At 39.6% G+C, this 22,261-nt stretch overlaps 1 protein-coding gene across 3 annotated transcripts in view; it reads right to left on the bottom strand.

Moving 5' to 3' along the window:
- CUEDC1 (CUE domain containing 1) overlaps positions 1 to 22,261 on the bottom strand; it is a 1,479,154-nt gene that overhangs the window by 433,520 nt on the left and 1,023,373 nt on the right. For all 3 annotated transcript variants that reach the window (XM_044054589.1, XM_044054587.1, XM_044054588.1), the window contains one exon: positions 6,973 to 7,103. In XM_044054589.1, the coding sequence (XP_043910524.1) occupies positions 6,973 to 7,103 (131 nt within the window). The remainder of the gene's footprint in view (positions 1 to 6,972; positions 7,104 to 22,261) is intronic.

The raw sequence follows: 22,261 nt of genomic DNA, 5'->3' as shown, positions 1-22,261 counted from the left end.
ACAGTTTGACTTTTCATAAAATGCACAACATGCCCTAAGGAATACTTTTCAGGACTGGTGACTCAAGAACACAGAGAGGAGAGATAACTGGAATACAAACCAGTCAAAATACTGGAAGCCAGCAGATTCCGGAAGGTGGGACAAATTTCGCAAGCAGTGGTTGTGCATGGGACAAACTACCAGTACAAATGACAAAATCAAGAACATTACTTTCACACTTGCCTAGAAATAAGAATACTGTTTTAGAGCTCATACAGCAATATGCCAAAAGATGTTTAAAACAATGCTCTCTGCTTCAATGCAAACATGAAATAAAGCAACACCTCTTGTGCTTAATGAGTTGTATTTACTTTACAAAATACAAGAGACCAGCTACCCAACTTTTTTTTTTTTTTTTTTTACACTTAATGGTTTCTTTATATAGTACCCTTTTCAGGAAGTCATACCAGACTAACCTGGTGTGGGATACTAAAGGGATGGCTCACAGAGATAATAAGGACATTTTCTAAAGAATTTGGAAAACTGAGGAGCCAGACAAATCAGCCATTATCCCAATGAAAGACAGAAAGCAAATGCAGCAGAGGTAAATATCTATAATAGTTAAAGTCTGATTCTGTAGCATACAAGGAGGAAGCCCTCACTTCTCCCCAAATGAACTACATTCAACCAGTGGCTAGGGCACTAAAGGAACTGACTGGGGAAGATGGGAGTGAGTTGCCGGTGCCAACTTAACTATCCAAGGAAGAGGCTGCTGGTTTGACTTTTTGCATCAGTGACACATGCAGGAGTGCAGAAGGATCACCTGTAGTATTCAGACAAGGGAGCCTACACACTACAGTGGCACATCACATACTAAGAGGTTGTCATGTGTGGTAACTTGTCTGTACTCTAGGAGGTTGTCATCTGTGGTAGCATGTCTGTATTCTAGGAGGTTGCCATGTGTGGTAACATGTCTGTACTCTTAAGAGGTTGTCATGTGTGGTACATGGCTGCACTCTAGCAGGTTATCACGCATTGTAGCTTGCCTGCACTCTAGCAGGTTATTGTGTGTGGAAGCATGCCTGCACTGGGTCAGGGTCATAACAGAGACAGTGCTTGTTCCTGGCAATCTTGGATGGCGCATAGACTATCACAGGATGCGCACAAATGCATGCACGCACACCCTCTACAGACAATTTGCAGGAATGCCAATACATGCACAGCACATCTTTACATTGTGGGAGGAAACCACAGCACTCAAGAAAAACAACATGAAAAGTGACTATTTTTGAAATTAACAGATCAGTAATACTGAAAAGGTCTGTTGTGCTCTACACTGCCATAGCTATCGATTTCAGAAATTATATTTTACAGGACAACAGTGTAAAGTCTAGGATATCTTGTAATCAGGTTGAATGTAATCTCTGAAAGTTTGGAAGTTCCCTTTCCTCTCTCCTAATGCCCTTTAGGATTCTGCTTTGTTGGTGACTTTTTTCTTTTTTCTAAAGAGAAATAACTTGCTGCCCATAATTACCACCAGGTGGCTACAAGCTTTTTCCAAAAGCATTTTAAATTGTATAATGAAATAACAGAAAATGAATTGAAATACTGGTGAATCTCAGAAACGATATTCTGTACAAAATGCTACAGACTGAAAAAAACAATGAAACTGCTACAGTTTTATTTTTTAATTTATGCAAAATTTTCTCCCTTTGTAATTGTCAGAGAGAAATACTTATGGCTAAAAAGGAAAATGACAGACCAAACAATGAGCAGCACTGCAAAAACAGATTACAAAGTCTACACTGCAACAGACACAAACATATATTAGTGTGAGGGAGTCCTCCTCAGCTGTTACATTATTCTGGGTCATAAAAACACAGCTGCAATTCAAGGGGAGCTCTTCCCAAACAAGACTACCAGGAAGCCATCTTGGATGACAGCCCACTTGCAAACCTCTACTACTTCACAGTGGGGGGTGCTAAGAGTTCAACCCTTTGCTCAAGACAGGAAATCACTGCTTGGTATCTAACCTTACCAGGAAGGATGCTAGTTTCAACTCTCCTTAATGAATGGTGGAAAGCAAGAACAGCAGCTTTGATTCCAGCATGTTTACACAGAGTGCCATCTCACAGACACACTTCACTTGGTTTATACCACAGACAACAGCCCGCAGATTAAGTATCCATCTTAAAAGCTTTCAATACTTTAGGGTCAAAAATAATACACATATCTCTGAATTACGGGAAGGCATCCAACACATTTGGGATTCAATAACAAACATCAAAACACCACCAAAAGATCCACGAAACAAAACCAATTTTGAAACCACTACCATTCTGCACTGAAACACCTGCATGTGATCACAAGCCAGGGGTACCATGACAAGTGTGCCTATAATTAGCCCAAGTTCAGCAAGATAAACCCTCTACTCTTTTTATCCTTATCTGGAATGCCAGAAGCATGACCTCCTGGGTCCTCTCTTCTAGAGGGAATGATTGTCATTGGAATAAACTGCATTTACATGAAGGTGACCCTTTGCACTGACAAGACTGCAGATTTCCCCCAAAATGATGGTCACTCTAAAAACTGCTATCATGGCAGACCCCAAGACAGAGCCTCTGTTAAGATGTCCTCTAAAGGAACCACTGGAAACCATGCGTGTAGCTAAAGGAATATCACAAGCCCTGTCATCTGCAAATCTACCACTGCTACAGCCAACACTTTGGTAAAGACTGTGTGGTCAGAGTACTAGCCAGCAAGTAGCACCTTCGACTAAAAATTAAAATGTCCAAGTGCAATGAAATATTAGTGTACTAGTAGGCATCAGTCAAGTTCAGCAACACCATCCCAATGTCCTGTTGGTGTAGGAGTATTCCAGAATAGACTCACCACCTAGATATCAGTGTACCAAATGTTTAATGAAGTTACTCTGAAACGAAATAAGCCAAGAATCGTTGGTGTTCCCTGGAATGAAGACAAGGAAGGAGTAAAACTGGCTTCTTCCAAAGTCTAGAACAGGTTGTACTGCTGCATTCAGAAGTAGAGACTAGAACACTTCCAGAAACTCATATAAGACTAGGTCCTTCAGAGGAGCCCCAGCCAAGAGAGATGGGAGACTAGCAAGCAGATACAAGACATGTACTCCACTGACAATGACCAATTTCACATGTTCCTGGTGATAACTCTAGAAAGGAGGGCAAACAGTGAACTGACCTCCAAGGTCAGGACTGTTGCAGCACTCACTGCAAAGCCTGTCACTTCAGAGACTTAGAAGGGGTTCACAGATAAGACAAAACTGGCAACACCTGGGCTGCCTGCTCTGTCTGTAAGGATCATTTTCCTCTTGGAGGCTTTAACTGGTCAAGCAAAGTAAGATAAAGCCAGCAGCAGCAAAGCACATACTCTAAACAAAATGCAAGACGTGTCCCTTTCCTGGAACGCATCAATAATTTTCTGAAAAAGGTCATCAAGCAAGGTCTTCCCAGAAGTGATAACTCAGGATGGTTTGGCAGTTTATCCTAGAAAAAGAAAAGTTAAAGTTACACCACCCCCCTGTATCTGTGACTTTTATCAGAACCATCATTAACATCAGGAGAAAATATTAAGCACAAGTGAAAAGACTGCATAAAACATTTTTTCCCACAGCATCCATGACCCAGAATCAAAGATCTGACAATACCTCATCTGTTCCATTAATTAGGACTAAAACTAGGGCAAGTAAGACCAACATTTAAGCTTCGTATGGTCCAATGCCATAAAGGAAAGAAAAACACTTCCCAAAACTGGCCAAAACTGTTATCATTCCCCTACTACTTCAGTTTCCCATTTTACATCTATTAAAAGGTGACTTAATGAGTGAAGTTCAAATTGTTGTCACATCGTTTGGCAAGGCCTTTGCATGTTGCATCCTACACACACTAAGTACTAAACAGCAAGCATGTAAGATCTTCAGATGAATACCAACCCACAGTTTTGCACAGGCTTCAGTTCTAACTCCAAAAGCCAGCTTCCCAAAGTTCCCTCAATTTTCTCCAAGGGGCTGGGCCTGTGAAGTGGAGAACACCCCCCCCCCACACCTTTTCCTGAGGAAGTTGAGCAAGCCACTGTAGCGTAGTCATCTCCAAGCTAGCTCTGACACCAAGTTTACTATCAGAACCTATGTTACTAGCATCTCAGGTGGATGGATGCCTCTTATCTGCCTGTTCGGGCTGGTCAAAGACACAAAGACTAACTTGATGCTGAGGATGAAGTGCAAGCACGTTGCTTAGCTACCGATCTGCAAAGATATAAAATCCAAGTAGCATCAGTCTTATGTCTGTTTAAAGAGGAATTCAATTGAGCGAAATGGATAAAGGGATGTTTTCTACCGCACTGCATCATTCAGCAGCTACTTCCATGTAGTCAGAATGCACTACGCTGGGGACTGTAGTCTTTTTCTTTCAGCTTTTCCCATCAGGGGTTGCCACAATGGATCATCGGTTTCCATTTGTTCCTGTCCATTGCATCTTGCCCTGTCACACCAACCACCTGCATGTCCTCTCTCACCACATCCATAAACCTTATCTTAGGCCTTCCTCTTTTCCTCTTACCTGGCAGCTCCATCCTTAGCATCCTTTTCCCTATATACCCAGCATCCCTCCTCAACACATGTCCAAACCAATGTAATCTCGTCTCTCTGGCTTTGTCTCCAAACGGTCCAACCTGAACTAACCTTCTAATATACTGATTCCTAATCATGTCTATCCTCATCAAACCCAGTGCAAATCTTAACATCTTTAACTCTGCCACCTCCAGCTCTGACTCCTGTCTTTTTGTTAATGCACCGTCTCCAACCCATATAACATAGCTGGTCTCAGTATCCTCTTGTAGACCCTTCCCTTTCACTCTTATTTGTAACCAGTCTGTCACAAATCACTCCTGACACTCTTCTCCGCCCATTCCACCCTGCCTGTATTCTCTTCTGCACCTCTCTTCTACAATCACCATTACTCTGAATTGTTGATCCAAAGTATTTAAACTTATCCACCTTTGCCACTCTACTCCCTGCATCCTCACCATTCCTCTATCCATCCTCTCATTCACACAAATACATTATTAGTCCTGCTGACCTTCATTCCTCTCCTCTCCTCTCTAGAGCATATCTCCACCTCTCCAGGTTCTCCTCAACCTGTTCCCTACTCTCACTACAGATCACAATGTCATCCACACACGTTATAGTCCACGGGGACTCCTGTCTGACCTCGTCTGTCAACCTGTCAATCACCTCTGCAAATAAGAAAGGGCTCAGAGCTGATCCTTGATGTAACCCCACCTCCACCTTGAAAACATCCATCACTTCTACCTCAGACCTCACAACTGTCACACTACCCTCGTACATATCCTGTACCACTCTTACATACTTCTCCGCCACTCCCGACTTCCTCATACAATACCACAATTCCTCTCTAGGCACCCTGTCGTATGCTTTCTCTAAGTCCAAAAGACACAATGCAACTCCTTCTGACCTCTATACTTCTTGATCAACAACCACAGAGCAAACACTGCATCTGTAGTGCTCTTTCCTGGCATGAAACCATACTGCTGCTCACTAATCATCGCCTCTCTTTTTAACCTAGCTTCCACTACTCTTTCTCATAACTTCATGCTGTGACTGATCAGTTTTATCCTTCTGAAGTTACTACAGCTCTGCACATCACCCTTCTTCTTAAAAATTAGCACCAAAAACATTTCTCCACTCTTCATCCTCTTACTTTCCAAGGTATCATTAAACAATCTGGTTAAAAACTCCACTGCCATCTCTCCTAAACACCTCCATGCTTCCACAGGTATGTAATTTGGGCCAACAGCCTTTCCATTTTTCATCTTCCTCATAGCTGTCTTTAATTCCTCCTTGCTAATCCGTTGTACTTCCTGATTCACTATCCCCACATCATCCAACCTTCTATCTCTCATTCTCTTCATTCATCAGCCACTCAAAGTACTCTTTCCATCTGCTCAACACACTCTCCTCGCTTGTGAGTATGTTTCCCTCATTACCATTTATCACCCTTACCTGCTGCACATCTTTCCCAGCTCGGCCCCTCTGTCTAGAATCAGTACAAGTCCTTTTCTCCCTCCTTAGTGTCCAACCTTTCATACAGGTCTCCATAGACCTTTCTCTTAGCCTTTGCTACTTCTCTCTTCACCAAAACGCCTCATTTTCTTATATTCCTGTCTACTTTCTTCATCTCTCTGACAATTCCACTTCTTCTTCATCAACCTCTTTCTCTGTATACCCTCCTGTACTTCCTCATTCCACCACCAGATCTCCTTGTCCTCCTTCCTCTGTCCAGATGTCACACCAAGCACCTTTCTAGATGTCTCCATTACTAGCTCTGCTGTAGTTACCCAGTTATTTGTTAACTCTTCACTGCCACCCAGTGCCTGTCTTAACTTTTCCCTGAACTCCACCTCACAATCATCCTTTTTCAATTTCTATCATTTGATCCATGGCACTGCCCTCACTCTCCTCCTCCTCTTCTTGATCGCCAACATTAACCTACAGACCACATCCTATCCTGCCTAACTATGCTTTCCCCTGTCACCACTTTACAGTCTCCAAACACCTTAAGACTGGCCCTCCTGCATAGGATATTATCCACCTATGTGCATCTTCCTCCACTCTTGTACATCATGCTGAGGACTGTAGTGTACATCATAAATTAATGATGCCTTAAAATAAAAAAAAAATGTGAAATCTGTACGACACAACTTTCAGTGTTATGTTCAAAGGGCAGGAATATTGATGTCAGATACAAAACAAAGCAAATCAGTATGAGCCTAAAAGACAGTAACCTGCTTTTTTTTGCAACTGTATTTAACAGTATACAGAAGAGTAAAAAAATCATTGAAAAACACAAGCTGCAGAGTTAACCATATCTAAATCGAGTTATTTCTAGCAGTCAAGGCCTCATCGAACATCAGAATAAGTAGTTTCAACAGCTACCTTACCTGGGTGGTGGTGTGGGCGGTGTTTGTAGTGGGTATTGTCGATCATATATATGCATATCATAAGAAGGAGGTGAATAAACTGGTGGAGGCTCTTCATCAGAACTGTCAGGCTCCAACGTCCGCTCTAAAATCTGATCACAAAAACTACAGTCAAAGAATGCATTGTCCCGAAAGGAGAAGGCAGCTCTTTGAACATAAAGTCAGTACCACAAGGGGCATACAACCATATCAGTTAATAAACAGAGAATGCATATCCCCTTGCAATTACTGTTCAAGATCCAATATCACAAGCATGATAAACGAATTGCAAAGCTGCCACTGACTACTGTACCATACATGGAATGATTTAGGGGTTGCAGGCAAGATCACTCAAGTATTAACAGCAAGGCATATTAAGCAAATGACTTCCATCTGGGCTCTGGGAATATAATGATACAGAAATTCTAATGTTCTGTTTAACATAATCTGTAAAGCTGCTTGGTAAAAATAAACACAGTATGTCATGTAATACTTCACAGAGTTCACTTGGGATTCACAATTTAAAAAATACAAAAAATAGGGTGAGGAGTTGCATTTAATGTTGATGAATGAGCAGAATGTTTATAAGAAGAATGTAAATTTCACTGTTTTAAAGTAAAGCATAATATTGACGATTAAACGAACTTAAAACTGCCTCAGACTTGACTAGAACCAGACAAACAAATGAAAGTGTGCATGACACAGGATATCACTCATTTTCAAATGAAAGATCATCACTGTTACAACTGTTTGGATGCACAGTTTGTGCATCCATAAGGAATTAGCAAACTTAAGATACACAACCAAATAATGAGCACTTTGTATGAATCATGTGCTGTCCTGAAAAGAAGGACACATGTAGCAATCCGTATTCACTATGAAGAACGTTTGCATACCCATACATTTTGTATACCTGCTTTTACATATGTCAGAGTAACATGAATCAAACCTGATACTAGTAAGCAACAGGCAAAAGGCAGGAACAGGCCTCATATGGGAAGCAAGTCAAGTGCACATCAGGAACACATAGGCTCCTCTAATAAAAACGTAAACATACCTCAAGGGCTTTAGAGAAAGAAAACACACACAACATGTCTCCACTGTACCTGGGGTAATGCAGCATTGACAATAAAACAGCCACCATGTCTGCTGGCTCCTGCAGAGGATACATGCAGCCCAGACTGTTCTCCTACTGACCTGGATTCAATCAACAGTCCAGGCATTGGAGCAGCCAACTGCAGAAGGGAATGACCTGCTCACCCAGCCTGAGACAGGGTTTGTTGAAGTCCTGCTGGAAGAACACTACATGAGAGAAAGCCTGGAAATTAACTCCGATTCACAGCAGATCTGAAGGCATGAGACACAGAACAAGTGTTTGTTCTCCAGTCATGCTGTGGAATGCTGATGTGTGAAAGAGTGACCTTGAACATGTACTGCCCAGAATGCACTGCACCAAGCTCCTCAGCAGATGGAGAGGGCTGCACGTGCAAGGGGATGCCTGGCTTCTGTCTCCATTCCTGGATTTTAACACAAAGGCTCCAAGAGGCAAATCTCCACTGAGACTCCACTAATGATGTCAGTGTGATGGCTCGGCAGAATGGAGAACGATTAATTGGTTTACTGGTCACCAACTATTCTAAATGGTAAAGCTGACTAAGGGGGTAAAAAACTTACAACATGTCTTTGTAAAGAGAAGGAAACCAAAGACCTCATTAGAAACTAATGAAATCTGTGAAAACAAGGGGCAAAATGCATACTTCGCAAATAAAACACCCCAGCAGAAAATCAACCTAGGGGGTCCACATGCTGTAAATTAGCAAATATGAAAGCCTTCCTTCCATTCTAAGTTTTCCAAACAGACCTAAGAATATGCACTCTAATAGCAGAACTTATTAACTCTCAAGAAAGATTACCTCTAGTATCAGTCTAGCAAGGATTCAGCAAAAGAAGATATTTACCTGCAGGGATCACAGGAAGTTCAGTGCTACTGAATCTTACTTCTTGCTGTTTCAACCCCTGGACTGCACCTCCTGTCTCAGAGAGGGCTAGGGCAGTCAAGATTGGGATGAATTTATGAATACCCATCCAAATAGGCAGGTCAAGTTTGAAGGAAGACAGTGTATCACACTGATTTAGCTGCAGGGTGCGATTTGTATTCCACAAGTGAGGGAGATGCTGAGTGATGAAGCTCTCTCTCCACCTTGTTTTATTGATCTGCTGAAATAGTTTTAGATATCCTGTTCTGGTATTTGTGGGACTGTCTGATATGTGAAGGTACAATATTTCCTGGACTACTGAGCCCTTGATTGCTTAGAAGGCAAGGAATAGGTCTCCTCCGAGTCACCTACAGGGCACAAAAAAAAGAGGATAGTGCTTCTAGTCTTTCTGGGAACTTATAGAGATTTTAAGCTTGTGATCCTTTTCTGACTGTTTGATATGTCTGGTCAGGAAAATCCCAAACAAGGGATTACAGTCTGATCATTGCTAATCAAAGTGGACAATAATATGTTTAGATCATAATAACGTCTGGACAACATTCCCTTGGTATCATCTGCTTTTTCCAAACAACTGCCGCTACATGGTGATCAACACTGGTTCCCATGTCTCTTAATGGGGGGGGGGGTTGCATGACAAATGTAACAATTTTGCCTTTTTATCACTTAAAACCATTTCCCCTATACCAGGAATTTATAAGAGTAAATTAGTGCTGGAGGACTTAGTCATAGGTCTTGTTTTTTAGTCGATAGGTCAAAAAAGTAAATACAGAACAAAAGCAGTCCCAGCACTGAGCCCTGTGCTAGGACTGTCATGTTCTCTGGCACTTCTCCCTGTCACTTGCATAATGTGGATTCTGTCTTTTAGCTAATTTACTGTCCATCTTACTGCATACAGGTGTATTTGTAACACAGTTTATTAATTATATTAACATGGGGGACGATGTCAAATGCCTTAACCAAATCAAGGTTGGATGTGTGTGTGGTCTCATCACTGTCAACAGTTTCCTTTACCTTTTCAGAGAACTTTACTACGTTCATTAGACAGGATCGAACCTTTTACAAAATAAAACTGCTGCAGATGCTGCAGATGTAGCCTGATGAGATTTTTAATGTTTGTTAATCAACTCTGTTACAATGCGTTTCTACGGCCTTATAAATGAGGCTTATCAGGCAGATGGACCTATAGTTTCAGGGGTGGGAATAGGGCCACTTTTATGGAATGGCATTGCCAGTGCTTTATGCCATAGGTCCAGGACTGAGCCTGTAGCCAAACTCAGGTTAATTAGCTTATGGATTGGTTCTGCCATGGCATATTTAGTACTGTTTTAACAAACAGTTCAGTATGTTACCTTAATCTTCAACACCTCTTTTAGTACATGTTCTTTAGTGACAGGAGGGATGGGGAGTGTTACGAAATACAAGGAATGCAGGGCTTTTTAATATAGTTGTCTCAAGAGGGAACTTTGCACAGAATTTATTTGCTAGTATATAAATAGGTTTTGCCATTTAGTATGAGTTCTGTACATTGTTGAGTGTTGTTTCTTAGTTTTCTAACATAACTAAAGAAGGATTCAGCTGCCAACCTGAGTTCATGGGATGCCTCAGTAGGCCTAACGATCATTTTTAAATTCTTAGTCAAATCCCTAATATTGACTGGGAAGTCTTTAGATCTGTTGTATAATCTTGAGGTTTTTTTTCCTTTTATTGTAGATTTTATGTTGGTGGACCACCAGGATGGTTCAGTTTTAAATGCCCCATTGTACTAGGATCTACATGGACTGCTAATTCCATATATTTACTTATGTGGGTAAAAACTATTTTGATCTTTTAATAACCTTTTTTATGTCACATACTTGGGAAGAGCAGTCATGCTAACCAACAAGCCACATATGTAAAACATGTCAAACAAAAAACACAGAAACAAAATACCCATGCCTACTACTCCAGCAGACACTTTGAAATATGAAAGCCTTCTTTCCATCTCAAGTTCTCCAAACAGAAATAAGGAAATGCATTCTAACATCATAACAACACAGGACTCTCAAGAAAGATTACCTCTAGGAAGGGCAATGGAATACATTCATCTGCTATGATCTTTAAATAATGTTTTCACATCAAATTCTCAATGTAAATTTCCAACTGTCTTCTACCCTTTACCCTCACTGCCAACTCCTACTTTCTCTACTTACTACCTGACAAGCTTCTCCTTCCATGAAAATTCCAACTCATACTTACTACTCATACCTTCAACATCTTCACTACAACTTTATTTTATCCATATTACCTAACAAGCACACACACTACTCACCTTTCCTTACCAACTCCCTGCTTTCTACTCTTATCAGCTCCTCTCTGCTTTCAACTCATATCTCATTTCTCCTCCTATAAACGTGAAATCGAAGAAAATGAGTTAAGAGAAAAGTTGCTTGACTTAATAGAGATAGAGAGATAGATAAGATATATTAATATCAATGAAAGAAAAAGACTGTAGAAGGTCAACAAAACCCAAAAAGTCAGACGTTTGATAAAACAAATGAACACAGTAATTAGGACTGTTCATAGAGATTCATGTGATATAACAGAACTAAGCAGGATATATTAGTGCAGCTAAACTAATTACTGATAACGTTCTACCACAAAAACACAGGATAGTGAGGCAAAGGAAGGGGAGAAATCGAATACCACCATGGAAGTATCGAATAGAGAAAACTATAAAGAATTAAGACAAGAAGTGTCAAGAGTACAGAAGAGGGAACAGATCAACAAAAATACTTAGATGCGATAAAAGCAATACGCAGTATTAGAACAGATCAGGATTTATCATGCAGTATCGCAAATAAACAAATTCTCAGCACAAAAGACAAACTTGTAAAATGTAAAGCACCCAGGGTACCTATCCTGTTTGGAATACCAAAAGTCCATAAAAACTTGTATAACCCATCTATGCGACCATTAGTTGACGCAAGAAACAGCATCACATATGCATGTGCAAAAGCTGTTGACAATATTTTTAAAAAATACGTCAAAAGTGAAAGGCAGATTTCTAAAGATTCATGGTCATTTTTAGAGGAAATTAATAGGACCACATTCAGTGAGGAATTTAATTTCCTCACTATAGATGTTAAGGACCTTTATTCCTCTGTTCCCCACGTGGAAGCAATTGAATGGGTGGCCTCTATAATGAGACAAAAAGAAGCACCATCTTACGAGATTAAGATGATTGAGGAACTCTTGGACATAATCCTGTCATGCAACTACGTAACATTTAACAACAAGTACTACCTTCAAAAAATAGGTGTGGCCATGGGCTCCCCTTGTGGGGCCAGCGTGGCCAATTTGGTAATGGCGTTTTAGGACAGGGAGTACGTTATGTTTAATTCACACATACAAGAGAAAATTCAATTGTACACGTTTCTTGGACGACATATTTATTTTAGTTAAGGGGGATACACAAGTTGCACAAGAGATGGTTGAATTTTTTAACTCTACATCAGAATTCCTCAAATTTACATCATGTTTTGCACAAGACAGAATAGCATACTTGGATGTAGATCTAATTAAAGACATGAGCAATGCATGCTTTATAGCAAAAATATTTCGTAAGGACACATACTCTAACTCCTTCTTGCAGTATTCGAGCTGTCATCCCTTTGCACAAAAGAAATCTGTAATAAAAGGCTAACTAGTTAGAGCTGCGAGGATGGTCACTAAAGACCATGATTTTCAGGAATAATGTGGCTTTATGAGAGATTTATTCTTGAAAAGAGGCTACCCTGTCAACCTCATTCAGGACTTAATTGAAGAGGTCCAGTTAAAAAGGGAAAGGGGAATTTATTTTCCCATCTTGAACCAACACAGTGGACACATTACGGAACTACCAGTTGTGAGACAAACTATTAGCCCTTACAGCTTTATTATTACATACAGCCTAGATGCTAAAAGTGTAGTTACCATAATCCAAAAGAACTGGGACATATTAATGAACGATGGTGTATTGAGAAACAAATTCCAGGAAAAACCTGGGATTGGTTTTAAATGGGGAAACAACTTGAAAAAATACTGGAAAGGAAACCAAATAGGCAGGTAAACACAGTGGGTATGTTTAAATGCAACATGTGTAGATATTGTAAATACATGGACACTGGCCAAACATCTGAGATTAGGGTCAAGAGATACAAAACAAGGGACAAATTTGACTGTCAAAGCAAGCAGGTAGTATACCTAGTAAAGTACACATGCTGCCCAGTATTCTATATTGGAAAAATCAATAGAAAACTCCGCAAACGGGTATACGAACATGTGTATGCCATGGGGAGACACAAAGCGGAGAATGCACTTGCAAGACACATCATGGAGTACCCACAACATCAGTTTACATTTCGGGCAATAAATCAAGTTAGGAATGAGGGGAGAGGGGGGCCAGACTCATTGATTTTAGAGAAAAATGAACTTATGTGGCAACTGAGACTGGATGCCTGCCATTACCCAGGGATAAATGAACTAAGTTCCATTACGTGTATTTTAAAACTAAGAAGCTTAAGCCGGTAGTGAAATATTTCTTTTTATTTTCATTAATATTTCTTATACTGCTTGGATACATACAAACACATGCTTTAAAATACATTTTGTACAGATGTATATAAATATACGCTTCACAACACAACATTTTTAAAGAAAATATTTTTTTGTACACACTTTTTAGAAATGTTTTTATTTATTCATTAGGTAGGCTTATGTATGCAACTAATGTTTTTTAATGCTTTTAATATAGTAGAACTGTTTGTTTTATTTGAAGGGAGGTGGAGTTTGCTTTCTAAGCAAGAAATGGACAGCCACTCATATTTCTGGTTTTAAACATGTGATAGGAAGGAAGGGAATTTAAACACCAGTGGTTTAAAATGTTTTTATCTGAAGAAGTTGTTTTTTGTAAACAAAGAAAAGCATTGTTAAAGCTTAATAAAATTGTTTCCTGCATCTGTGTGGAAAGAAGTCGTGTTTTGGGCGATTTGACTTGCACTGCTTTAGCGTTTTTGGAATTTCTTGCAAAATCTCAGCACAGGTGGAAAAACTTAGAAGATACGCAGATAAATATAAAGGAAAAGTACAAAATAAGCAATTTACTGATGACCCAAAAAAGTTTTATAGAGAATTCAGAAACAAGGTAAAAGGAATTGAAAGACCAGCAAAAAAAAAGAAGAAATAGATACATTTTGGAGAAGTGTTTATGAAGATCCTGTGGAACATAACAAAGCTGCTAAATTGACAGAAAAAGTAAATGAAAGAATAAGAAGTTTAAAGGTACAGGATAAGAAATGGGATGAAGTAACAGCCAGAGAAATTGAAACAAAGTTAAGAAAAACCTCTAATTGGAAAACCCCAGGCCCAGATGCAGTACCTAACTTCTGGTTAAAATTATTAGCATCCTTGCATGAAGATTTAGCTATGGTGACCTGTATTTGTTGTGGACCATGTTAGCAATAGCTAGAAAATGTATAACCAGAAGACAGAACTCTAATGTAGCACCCAGTATGGAGGAATTCCTATCTTCACTGAAGAAATGCATACTAATGGAGACAAGAACTAAAGAGCTAAGAACTTTTCCTAAGCCATTGGTTAATAATCCGTGGAGGAAAGTTTTGAATTTGATTGATACTTTACAGCTGGATTCAAACTCTCCCTAACAACCATAGTCAACATATTAAGTTATTATTTATTTACATATATTATCTAAATCCTTTTTGTCAGGCTGAATGTAAATATGGTAAATAGTTATTGAATGTTATGAATGTATCAAATTATTGTGTTATTTCATCAAAATAAAAATCATTTGAGTAAAAAAAAAAAAAAAGGATTTAGCTATGAGTAAGAACTATTTATATGCACACCCCAAACAGACACCAACCTGGCTAACAACAGGAAAAACAATACTCCTACTTAAGAGTGAACCTGCAAGATACCCTAAAAATTATAGATGAATAACCTGCCTTCCGACGACGTATAAACTATACACTGGAATTAATGCCAGCAGAGTTTATATTCATTTAGAAAAAAACTCAATTATAGCAATAGAACAAAAGGGCAATAAAAGAAAGTCAAATGAAACAAAAGATCATTTGTTGTTAAATAAAGTCATAATGGAGAACTGTAAAAAGGAGAAGAATTTAAGTATGGTATGGATAGACTATAAAAAAGCATTTGAAAGTATCCCACATTCATGGATAAAAGAGTGCTTAGAAATGTATAAGATATACCCTACACTGACCGACTACATTACAGTGACCATGAAACAATGGCAGACCTTTCTGCAATTAAGCCATGATAAAGGACAAATTACTATTCCAAGAATAAAAATTCAAAGGTGGATATTCCAGGGTGACTGGCACTGCTGCTATTCTGCCTTGTCCTTAACCCATTAAGCTGTCTACTTAACAGCTTAGGCCATGGCTATAATTTGACTCCAAGAAAACAAGAAAGTGTAAAGACTTCTCATCTTCTCTTTGTCCATGACTTACAAATGTATAGCTCATCAGATGACGAGCTGAAAGCACAACTGCAAGTTGTCAAAATTTTTTCAGATTTATTTATTTTATTTTTATTTTACATTTATTTACCGGGAAAGTCCGACTGGAATAAGGTCCATTTACAGCGGAGGCCCGGGGAGAAAAGCTCCATAACATAACAGTACAAATAGAACAAATGACAAAAAAATTTCTGTACAGAGGGATATATACAATCAGAGCTCCATGCCTTTATATGACAGCACATAATCCACGAATGACAGAAAATTTCTATACAGTGGCATATATACAATCAAGGAGATTTTTCGTACCTTAGTTTGATTTGAGCAAGCTTGTTATATAGATAGCAAAATTTTGAATTCTGTATTGGCAGAATAAAGCATAAAAATGAAGGAATGGAATCTGCAAAATAATGCTATTCGGGAATATGTCATAGCGTGAGAAATAGTTTGTAGGATAGTAGTTCCTGATAGGGAGTATTTGAGTAGTACAGAATAGCTGAGGTAAGCAGTGAGGAGATGAGGTGTAGCAAGTTAGGAGGAGAGCAGAAAAGATTTTATGTGATACAGGGACAGAGCCATGATTGCAAGAGGTGTTACCTTGGTTATGTCATAAAAAGTGAGATGGAGTGTGCAGAGGAGATACCTTGGGGGATGTTAATCCATTTCCTAGCAATGGTGTGGGAGAACAGACTTTTCCCTGCAGTGTTATTGGCTTTGGTTATGCAAAGCAGGGTTTTGTTGGAAGAGATGATACAAGAATGTCATTTGGTCTTGATAAATGTGCAAAAGCAACCTTTAAAGCAGGAAAACTGCAGCAACAAGGAAACATCAGTTTGGGACAAGAATGTGATATAAAAGAACTTGAGCAAGAGGGAATGTATTAATATTGGGGAAATGGTGAATGATCAACAATAAAACATGAACAAATGTGAATAAAAATTAGTAAGGAATACTTTAGAAGACTTAAATTAATCCTGAAAACAGTGCTGATATCTAGGAACAAAATTCAAGCTATAAACCAATGTGCTCTTCCTGTCCTAACTTAATTTTGGAGTGATTGACTGGCCCCAAAAAGTACAGTTGTGTACACTTACCGTAAATGTAACCGATTAAATGTAAATGTATTACTTACCGTAAATTACTGACTAAATGATTTGGGTATTTTTGTGAAGAAAAAGAAGTGTGTGTTTTTATACTAAGCATACAGTACGCAAAGGTCATTGAGAAGGACTGTCGCGACAACGAGCTTGAAGAATTATGTCTATACCAATGTTCTGTGAACATCTTTGAGGAGACCAGTTGAAGGACTAGCTATAAGTAAGGATGGGGAAGAAGAGTTGTATATGCATCTAAAAGGTACTGTCCTGTAATCTACCCCGACCTCCCTCTCAATATCGCGCTAAGGAAGAAAGTGATACCTAAAGTGTAGAACAGCTCAGAACTAAACTATCTACCAACAGCCCAGAACTATACTATCTACCAAACACTTTCATCTACAAGGTACTGTCCTGTAATCTACCCCGACCTCCCTCTCAATATCGCGCTAAGGAAGAAAGCGATACCTAAAGTGTAGAACAGCTCAGAACTAAACTATCTACCAACAGCCCAGAACTATACTATCTACCAAACACTTTCATCTACAAGGTCAATATCCTACTAAAATGAAAGCTACTAATGTATTTTACATTGTAAAGTATCCCCTAAACTAGCTTGAACTGGGTTTCACACACAGCAGTAAGACGCAAAACAACAGTATCTTCTCCTCACTTACTTGGAAAATTAGTGTGAATTCTGAGTAAAACAGAGGAGCTAGTCCCAAACTATAAGCAAAAGTGCAGCTACTATTATGCTTCACTTGTAGAGCCCTGTAGCAAGGAAAAACATCTACTAGTGTATTACCTGGACTTGCTCTGTGTGGAGTGGGATTAACCCCACCCCTGCCTATGACGAATGCGGTATCATAACTCCCTAAGAGCCCGCCATTTTTAGTCATTTACTGCTGTGTTGCAATCTAAGTTTGTAGGCGCATCTCAGGGTATGTAACATCACATAAAACCAATGTATTTATAATTATAAATTACAGCGCATCCTAAAGTGTAATTCTAACAGATGGTTCAGTTATAAATGTGATCTAAGTGTAGCTCTTACAGCTACGACCACACTGTAGAATAATTTAGCTCACAAACTGTATTCAGCGTCGCTACCTTCTCACGCAGTTACTCACTCAGAGGTAGCGTGTACCCACTAGTAGCGCCACCTGCTAGGTAAAGGCGCCTGTGAATTGTTTGTTTTGACTACTTTAAACAGTTATATTTGAATTACTATGTTAAATTGAAAGAGGACACTATCAGCGACTGCTGTGTTTAAGGACATTGATGTGTTTCAGTATTAGGAATAACTAAGCAAAAATAGCGAAGTGTCCTTTGTAACCAAACTGCTCAATTATTAGCGACTGGTCTTTTCAGGGCAATAATGAAGTCTAAAATGTGTTGCATTTATCCTGAATGATAGAGTGAGTCAACTCACAAAACGACTGTTTGTTCCATTAACCTGTTGGCTCAGCTTACTAACAGATCTTTATATACTTGTTGGATTGCAATTAAGTTTAAAAGGGAGTTCAATCCCCTGCTCTAGGCTCTGTTACATACAAACTGCATTGAAACCTGTACCCTAACTCTACTTTATAGCTTTGCAATTAATAACTCTAAAAGCAAGCTGAATGTTTTTCTTTTATTTGTTCAGGTACTGTCCTGTAATCTACCCCGACCTCCCTCTCAATATCGCGCTAAGGAAGAAAGCGATACCTAAAGTGTAGAACAGCTCAGAACTAAACTATCTACCAACAGCCCAGAACTATACTATCTACCAAACACTTTCATCTACAAGGTCAATATCCTACTAAAATGAAAGCTACTAATGTATTTTACATTGTAAAGTATCCCCTAAACTAGCTTGAACTGGGTTTCACACACAGCAGTAAGACGCAAACAACAGTATCTTCTCCTCACTTACTTGGAAAATTAGTGTGAATTCTGAGTAAAACAGAGGAGCTAGTCCCAAACTATAAGCAAAAGTGCAGCTACTATTATGCTTCACTTGTAGAGCCCTGTAGCAAGGAAAACATCTACTAGTGTATTACCTGGACTTGCTCTGTGTGGAGTGGGATTAACCCGCCTCCCTCTGCTCTACGCGCTGGCCTGGCTCGCCGCCCCCACCCTGCCCCGTATCCCACCCGCCCAGTACCCCTATATTTATACTTAACTAACCACACCCTCCTTTATCTCTAGCCACTCAAAACTCTTGGCCCACCTCTTTCACTGCCCCTCCAAGTCCACTAGGCTCACAAATCACACTGCCTCACTCCCACCCCGCCCTCCCCAACCAATACCAAACCACCTACACTAACTATCTTATAACCAATCAAGCAACAGTATGAAGTCCTTAACACCCCATATCACTATACCAGCCCAAAAACTGTAACTCTCACCCTACCAATTCTTATCACACTATACCTGCTAACTATATACGAGTCCCAGACACACCCAGGTTTTCATTATCCAAAGTACCAAACTAGTACTCCCACATTTCTGATCAACACTAATCACCCTACTCACTACCTAATCAACAAAACACCGCTTACTCACTTCCACTACTCCTATAAACCAAACATAATCTACCCCAAGTCCAAAACATAGATAAACTACTACATAAACTGATGAAGCTAATAATGTATCTTAGAAAAACATAAATATAGATGGAGACATACATCCAAACCCAGGCCCTCCATCAAATGACAGTGCAAATAAAACATCCTTGTTTCCAAGACCTCCTGACTCTTCTTATTTGCCACCTTAATATTAGAAGCCTAAATAATAAAATTCATAATCTACATGCTCTTTAGCAGCTTACCTCCCTGACATTATGTGTCTCACAGAAACCTGGCTCAAACCAGAGACCAAAGATAACTAAATCCTGCCACCTGGCTACAACATATACAGGACCGATCGCCTCAAAAAGAGGTGGTGGTACTGCTGTGCTCTTCAAAAGCACACTCAACGCTACCCTATACCCCACTCAGCCACCGCAAATACCCAACGAGAATTAACAACCCTAAAACTACAACTAAATAAAGAAAAAGTATTAACCTAATCGTAATCTATATTCCCCTGGGAACAACTCTGACACTCTTGAGAACACTCTAAGTTGGCTGACAAATAACTTCCCACAAGAAACCATAATTCTGGGAGATGTCAACATTGACTGGAATCAATGTGTGTCAGAGACAGACCCAACCAATATCAATCTCCATGGCTTCTCACAAAATATTACCACCTCTACTAGAATTGGCAGCAACAACAAAAAGAAAGTATCCTAGACTGGATACTCACTAACCATAAACCCGAACTTATAAATCTGGGACTATTACTAATGAGCTCAGTGATCACCTCATTACTTATATGGTAAAAGCAAAAGTGGTAGCTGCCACCTCCTGTACTCAGGACTGTTAGAAGCACCAAACATTTTGACATCACTAGATTCCGAAATGAGCTGCAGTCCTGTAACTGGTCAATCCTAAAACACCTCCCACTAGAAGAAGCTGTAATAAAATTTAACTCCACATTTCTAAACATACTTGACACACATGCCCCCAAACGGTTAATCAAAACAAAAGCTCTCATAGCACCATGGCTATCAAAAGACTCCACAGCCAAAATCAAAGCTAGAAACAAAGCATGGAATAAATGGCACTACCAAGACACCCCTAGACCGTACAACTTCCAAAACTAAGAAATGACACAAAAAATCTATCTTAATGGACAAAAGAACTACTATTTCCAACTACAACATAAACATCAAAACAACCCCAAAAGTTTTGGACAGGAATAAACAAACTTCTCCATCCAGGCAGGTCCTCCACCCCACACCAGCAAACCTAACTATGAAAACCCAGATGAAGTGGCCACATCCTTTAATACCTTCTTCATCGATGTGATCAAATCCTTAGCCAACCAACAAGTAGCCCCCTGCTCCCTAACCACAAGTCCCACCCAGAAGACCATGCCGTTATTCAACCTACAACCTGTCCCTACTGCATACATCCGATCCTTACTAAGGAAACTAAAGCCAACCACTCTGGCAGACCTACTTCCAGCAGACTTTCTACAAAAGCTGGATGTTATAGCCTATCCCATCTCAATCTTAATTAATCGGACCATAACTGAATCCACAATCCCTCCATATTGAAAATCTCCCATGTCATCCCTCCATAAAGGTGGCTCATCCACTGACCTCTCAAACTACAGACCAATAGCCATTTTGTCACCACTGGCAAAAATCATGGCAAAAAGTATTCACAAACAACTCATCCACTACCTAACTCAGCAAAACCTGCTAACCAACTCCCAGCATGGCTTCAGGCCCAAACATAGCACTACTACCGCCTCTTTCACAAACACTATCAATCTTAACCGAATGACAAAAAATTTCTTCAGCCCTCTTCTTGGACCTATCAAAAGCTTTTGATATGGTCAACCACAAACTCTTGCATGCAACCCTAAAAACTCTCTATCTAGATAACAAAACCCTAGACTGGTTTCATGCCTATCTTTCTGATAGGCAACAAGCTGTGCTCTGGCAAAGCAAGCTCTCCGACCTCATACCCAACACCATAGGAGTCCCCCAAGGTTCCATACTTGGCCCTTCTATTTTCCATCTTTATTAATGATCTTAACAAAGTCATCCCAGAGTCTACATGTATTCAATATGCTGATGACTCGACTTTAATTTGCTCAGATAGATCCCCAACTATTCTATTATCCAAAACTCAAGACTGTTTCACTGCAGTTGAGAATTGGTTATCAGAACGCCAACTGATCCTTAATCCAAAAAAAAACGAAAATGCTACTCTTCCATCCTACCCATAAAACACCAACTTTTCCCTTTTGTGTACAATCCAACAATGGAACCACCATCACCCCGACCCTCATACCAAGCTATTAGGGGTTACCATTGACAACAAACTCAGATTTGATGTGCACATCAACCAAACTATCAAAACTGTTAATAAGAAACTGGGGTCCCTTTATAGAATAAAATCTTTTCTGACTCCCACGGCTAAAGTTGCCATTGCTCGCACCCATCTCCTTTCTACCCTCTTGTATGCCTCCCCATACTTACAAATCCCAACAAATCGGATCTATCTAAACTCTCTTGTTGTTATAATCATATTGCAAGATTTGCCACAGGCCTGCCCTACAAAACCCATCACTGTACTAATCTTCAGAACCTAGGTTGGATAGAACTACCAAATCTACTTCTACAGAAGCAACTTATTATTGCTTACAAAATACTCTCTCAACCTGAAAACACTCCCGCCTGTCTGGAATAATTACCCCTTATACCAACCTAAATAGACTAAGATCATCTCACAGATTACTCGCACAGACAATCAAATCCTGTAACTCAGGAGGTGACTCTCTGTTTTCAAACACAGTGGGTAAAATATGGAACTCTCTTCCACCTAGTCTCACCGAATCAACCTCCCTAAATACTTTCAGAAATGGCCTCTCCCACCACTTCAAATCCCACTGGCTTTGCCAATGTTCTAATCCAGACTAACCCATAGCTCCCCTCAACCTCCTCAGTGAAATTACTATCCTCCTAGGCCTCAAGCCATCTACTCCCCTGAAACTAACTACTTGTAGGTTTGTTTCTTATAATAATTGTTCACTGTACATCCTAATGTAACTTTTTC

The sequence above is a fragment of the Protopterus annectens genome, chromosome 13.part0 (assembly GCF_019279795.1).
Source record: "Protopterus annectens isolate FY-2018-M chromosome 13.part0, PAN1.0, whole genome shotgun sequence".
NCBI lineage: Eukaryota > Metazoa > Chordata > Ceratodontiformes > Protopteridae > Protopterus > Protopterus annectens.
This window is presented reverse-complemented; position numbering and strand designations above follow the sequence as displayed.